Source organism: Sander lucioperca, chromosome 13 (genome assembly GCF_008315115.2).
Source record: "Sander lucioperca isolate FBNREF2018 chromosome 13, SLUC_FBN_1.2, whole genome shotgun sequence".
NCBI lineage: Eukaryota > Metazoa > Chordata > Actinopteri > Perciformes > Percidae > Sander > Sander lucioperca.
Window position 1 is genome coordinate 10,931,161 of NC_050185.1, and position 5,406 is coordinate 10,936,566.

The 5,406-nt window shown below is 39.5% G+C and overlaps 1 protein-coding gene across 2 annotated transcripts in view; it reads left to right on the top strand.

The window, feature by feature from the left end:
- The window catches only part of LOC116065042 (Down syndrome cell adhesion molecule-like protein 1 homolog), a 54,968-nt gene extending 51,828 nt beyond the window's left edge, over positions 1-3,140 (top strand). For both annotated transcript variants that reach the window (XM_031320491.2, XM_031320492.2), the window contains exon 33: positions 204-3,140. In XM_031320491.2, coding sequence (XP_031176351.1) covers positions 204-637 — 434 coding nt within the window. In that variant the 3' untranslated portion in view covers positions 638-3,140. The remainder of the gene's footprint in view (positions 1-203) is intronic.
- Positions 3,141-5,406: the final 2,266 nt, after the last annotated feature.

The window sequence follows — 5,406 nt, forward strand, 5'->3', positions numbered from 1 at the left end:
TTGGCTAGGAGGAATAAAGCTACACAAGGGAGTCATGTTTCTTGGTTGATGGGTTATATGTCTCCAAGGCTCAGTTTCTTGCTGCGCACATGGAGGATCATATCAAAACCCCCAAGGCATGTCTTAGAACACAGGCATATAGGCATGTATTAATATAGGAAATAATGCATTTCAGCATTAAACTCTTCTCTCTCTTCTCTCAGGTGAATTCTGCAACCTTCCTCTCTACATGAAGACAGACCCATTCTTCCGCAAACAAGGGGAGCTGCATGACCCGTGCCCAGCTGTGCCACCGCGGGAAGCCTCAATCCGCAGCCTGACGCAGCGGGCGTATCACACCCAGGGCCGTCACAAGACTCTAGACCCTGCCAAGCAGCAGGTCCTGACGCTGGGCCATTCTGGGCTGAGCAGCTTGGGTGCGAGCTCGGGCACTGCCACCTTGCCCCAAAGGACTCTCACCATGCCCAGCTCCAACACTGCAGCAACAGCTTCCACTTCCAGCACGAGCAGCAACCCCACCAACAGTAACAAGGTGGGGAGCTCCAGAGACTCGCTGCTAGAGAGCAGCTCCTCTGCACTGGGGAGACTGCAGAAACAGAGTGTGGGGGCCTACTCCAAGTCATACACACTGGTGTAGTCCCTTCTCTTGCACAGACTTGCATTGCTGTCCCACTCCTCAGCCAGCCCCAATCTGGTGCTCTTCAGTCTGGGCCAGAAAGGGCATGCAACCATCTTTCTTTAAACCCAACTAATGGTGAAATGCCCAGCATTCTGTCTAATTTTCCTCGGGATAGATGTTCTCCAAGACAGAGACCCAGCTATCCTATACTTTTCATGTTCACCTGGGACTCTATAAAAGAATTACTAACTCCAACTAACATGACTGATGCTCAGTTCCTGTGGGAGTAGCACAGCAAAAAAACAGGAAGCAATTCTGTGGTCATTTGGAAATATTGACTGTAATTGAGGAGCTGAAAGCTCTGTGTTTATGATGATGAAGACAATGATAGCCAGTATGAAGCTGTGTGGCCATCCTGTCTCTCATATGCACACACATACTGTCCTCCATAGTTTGAGTATTATTGTCAATTTGCAGGACTTCCAGTTAAGTTCCCTATTCTTACTGTATCTTTCACCCTCTGTGTCTCTTAAAGTCCCAAATAGCTATTGGCAGATTTTCTCTTAATGGGGATTCCAAAAGAAATGATTCAGGTTCACTTCCAAGAAGGATAAAATCACATTAATGTTCTCCACACATCTCTCTCCAGCTGAACAGTGTCTAACTTTTGAATCAAATCACGACATCCCAAATGAACCAGCTATACGTTCTCACATTACAAAAATAGAGAATATTTGGTATTATAAAGGATTTACATATATATTTCTATGTAGGTATATTATTGACATTTAAGTGAAATTATGACAAAGTATAAATTGTATGTACTACGATAGTCTAGTAGTATATACAGCAATTTAATGTTAATGTCAAATTTTAAGAACGAGACAATCGCTCAGTCATGAAAGTTAAAAAAGAGAAATTTAAAAGGTTGGACTAAGGAAAAGTTCAGTATATATACGGGATGTTCTGTATGTAGACTGACTAAGAGAAGAGTGTTTCGCTCCTGTACGGACAGAGAGTGGCCCTTTTCTAGCCCCATGGTGAGATGGGAGAAGCAAGATAGGCTACTAAGTTTCAGTTCCTGACAAAGGCAGGCTGGCTGGGTGAACAAATAGTATCCTACCTGGTTTGCTGTGTGTGTTCGACGGAAACAATTATAGCAGAAAGCCTGTAATATTAAGTCCGCTAATGAGAATATAGACTCTTTGACGCTATTGAGCTTGTCGAGAGCCTGAGTGATTGGTAAATACAATGGCATCAGTATCACAGAGGTTCCACAAATACGTTTTATGTTGGAGGAGGGTCGGTGCAAAGTGGTTGCAGACTTGAGTTATAACACAGAATTAAGGCTGCAGTAACACATCCTACCAACTTCCCAGCCTGCCTTGGCGTTTTTCGCTCTTCAAAGAAACGGATAGCTGAAAGAATCCCAGTCATGATGTGAATGAAGTAAAATAATATAATGTTGAGCAATGTTATATGTCAGGGAGTTCAGTTTTGAAAATGATATAATGTTCACTCAATTGATATCTTTGTTGTTGCCCTGTCTGAAGTACTGTATATGTCCCGCTTTCTTTAACTCCATACCCCTCCATTTTACGCTGATGTACATTCACACAAGAAACTATTGGAATGTCTTTTGGAAGCATCTCCATGTTAGCGTTTTGTAGTTTATGTTTATTTATCCATTTGCTTTATTTGTTTGTTTAGGGGAGGGGTTATTTGTTGATTTTGATTCATAATATTAATTTAAATTTGTTTGGGGTTTTGTCAAAATGTTGTTTCCAGAGGCCAAACAGTATAAAGGTATGTGGCTTAAACCAATTCAGCCAAGTGAAATCAGGGACTCGTAGCTCTTTGGGTCACACAAACTAGTGTTGTGTTTAGTATATACTGGACTGGAGTCTGTCTGCATGCCTGAAGCATTCTGGCTCCCGTCCTTTTGCCCCGTTCAGATAAATTAAAGTAAAATTCACCGCCCTAAACATACTAGATCCATCATCTCTACCTTTTCAGTGTTGTTTATAGATTAAGTCTTGTACATAAAACACAGTTTTGTATGAAGAGCTATTTTCGTCAGAATAAATCAGGGGACACATCAGGGTTGAATGCCCCAATTTCAAAATTGAAATGGTATCAAAAATAAAATATTTTACTTCTGAAATGGGCAAAAACATTTTTCTTTCCCTTTGTTTTTTATACTAATTTGTTGAATTTTTATTCTTTTTTTAAAGGTCTTTTGATGTTGTCATTTGTCCTATTTACTTTTTTATTATTTTGTATTTTGTTCATCCTCAAAAAGTCATTGCATGCTTGCTAAAAGGGAAAAATTGAAGGAAAAAATGTATGAAAATCAAAAACAAAACAAACAAAAAAAATGTTGAGGGTATCCCAAACATTTGTTTGAGTTGCTTGTTATAGCAATTGCTTGTGTTCAAAAGTACATTTTCTATGAAAAGAAAGCAAAAACTAAAAAGATCATTCTAACACCTTGTGCAATAAAGCTATCTTTCATACGTCACGGCCTCTGTCATTCTCAACAGGTTTGTTTGCATATCATCTGAAAATGTTTGAACAAATAAAGCAGCATTTAATGCTGGCACGATCATGAGAAGTGATGAGAAGAGATCAGATGGGGTAAAGTGCTACAATAGAAAATAATTCCCTCGGAGTGTGTAACTTGGATTGAGTATCATTGGAGTGACCTGTGGCCGGTTGACATTACACCAAAACCAGCACTGAATCTAAGTCTAACTTTAATTATAAACATTTGTAAATATTTATCCGGTCAGTTAAAATGACTTAAAGGGGGTACTCCAGCAATTTATTATTTTACTTTTATAAAGTTTGGGGGCTTGTGAGAAACAGATTTTGGTCAAAATTAAAGCAGCAGAGGCAGATATATCCTGACATATAGTCCCTATTGAAGTCCTAAAAACACTGGATCCTACACTTCCCATAATGCAACTTAATGTCTTTCATTTTGACCTTCCCTGCCTCAAACCTCCATCTCTTAACACAACCAGCTGGTAACACAGGCTTTTCTGTAAAGCTCCTCCAGAGCCACAGAAGTCATTACACAACTGTTTTCAAAGGCAACACTGCTACTACACCTCATGACAAGTAAATTAAACTTCATGTGTAGTTAAGTGCCCCTCAGTAAATACAATAACGAAAAAGAGGATAGGCAAACTACATACCGGTAGTTCCTTTTTTTAAGGTTTGGGGTACTTGAATAACTACGGGGTTCTCTGAGATTTTACTTTGGAACAAACAGAGGTCCATCAGGAACATACTGTGGGCATATAGCCTATATCTTACTGTGTTGTAAAGTAGGCATATACACATAGAACCACATAGAATAATCAGGTTATACATTGCAACACAATTGCCATTAATAACAATACTGATAACTCACAAAGGATAGCAGGTCAGTAGGCTAATATTCTCTTTATGAGAGCTTTATGTGACAGTATCAATGAAAAGGCTAATAAGCTACAATTACAGTGTTATGTGTCATTCAGTCAAATGTGTTGCATAATGTTAGGAAACATCCCACATATCCATCCTCTCAGCCTGTGCTCGGGCTGTAGAACTTGTAGTAGTAACACTGTACTGAATTCACATCAAACAATCACATAAATTATACAAACTAATGCCAAAACCACATTCCTCTGAATGACACAATAGATCAGTGAGATGTGCTATTCCCTTTTTGAAAATATGTGTATCATTATACAGTATAGGCAGTAAGCATAGATAAGTAAAGCAGCCCAGACCATGTGCTATACTGAGGTGATGGTGATGGTGGAGACTGAAGATGCACTGTAGCTGCTCATATACAGCTCTGGTGTAAACTGTCTTAAAAAAAGATTTGTGGCACCAGATTTGATTTCAGTAAGGCATCTGAACATAGGGCAGTCATCAGACAACTTGTGAGAATAAACCCAATAACCTCAGAGTTGAATGTGGAATGTAAGGAGTGGACAGGAAAGGGGAACAAACTTGTAAAGCCACGTCACTTTTTAATCAAATTACACATGATAATCCAAAGTGAGTAGTGAGATCTGACCTCATTTTACAGTGGCTCTACAGCTAAGCAGCCACAAGATGGCGTCATAACATTATAATGTCCGGGCCATCCACACAGGTTAACAGATACTGTGACAAAAGTGTTCTACCAAAAGAGTGCAGTCACTCACGACGGATATGCTGTAAATAATTGATGATGAGTCACCTGCATCAGAGCCTAAATACTACAGCTTCTAGTTACTACATCAGAGGTCTTTCTGCATGCAATATGTGTATGTTCTTTATTAGAAGGATGCTTCATTGAGAGCAGAGTTAAAAAATAAGCTTGGTCCTCTTGATTATCTTTTGGGAGCAGCAGCCATATATTCATGCCTTGTTGGGTTTGTTTAGCAAGTTGTCAATCAGGAAAATAGTTTAAACCACACTCCACTATTCCACAGTGAAAAATGTGGATAATAATAGCTTGTATTTTGTCAGATGACAGCAAAGTGCAGCTTGGCTTTTCAAAAAACTGTCATGGGCCCTTTCATAGATTAACCAACAAAACTATATTGATTCGCTGGGCTCCATTGTTGACTATATTAATTTTGCCGCTATTGTGTGGCTTCGTAAACTACAATCAGAAAAAGCACTTTTGACAATTTCATTTCAACATTGAGGCTCGCAAATTGTGACACTAATGCGATAATCGAGGTACCTCTCAAATTGTAAAAGGCTCAATAAAAGACAAACTCATGCACCACAAGAGAGCGGAG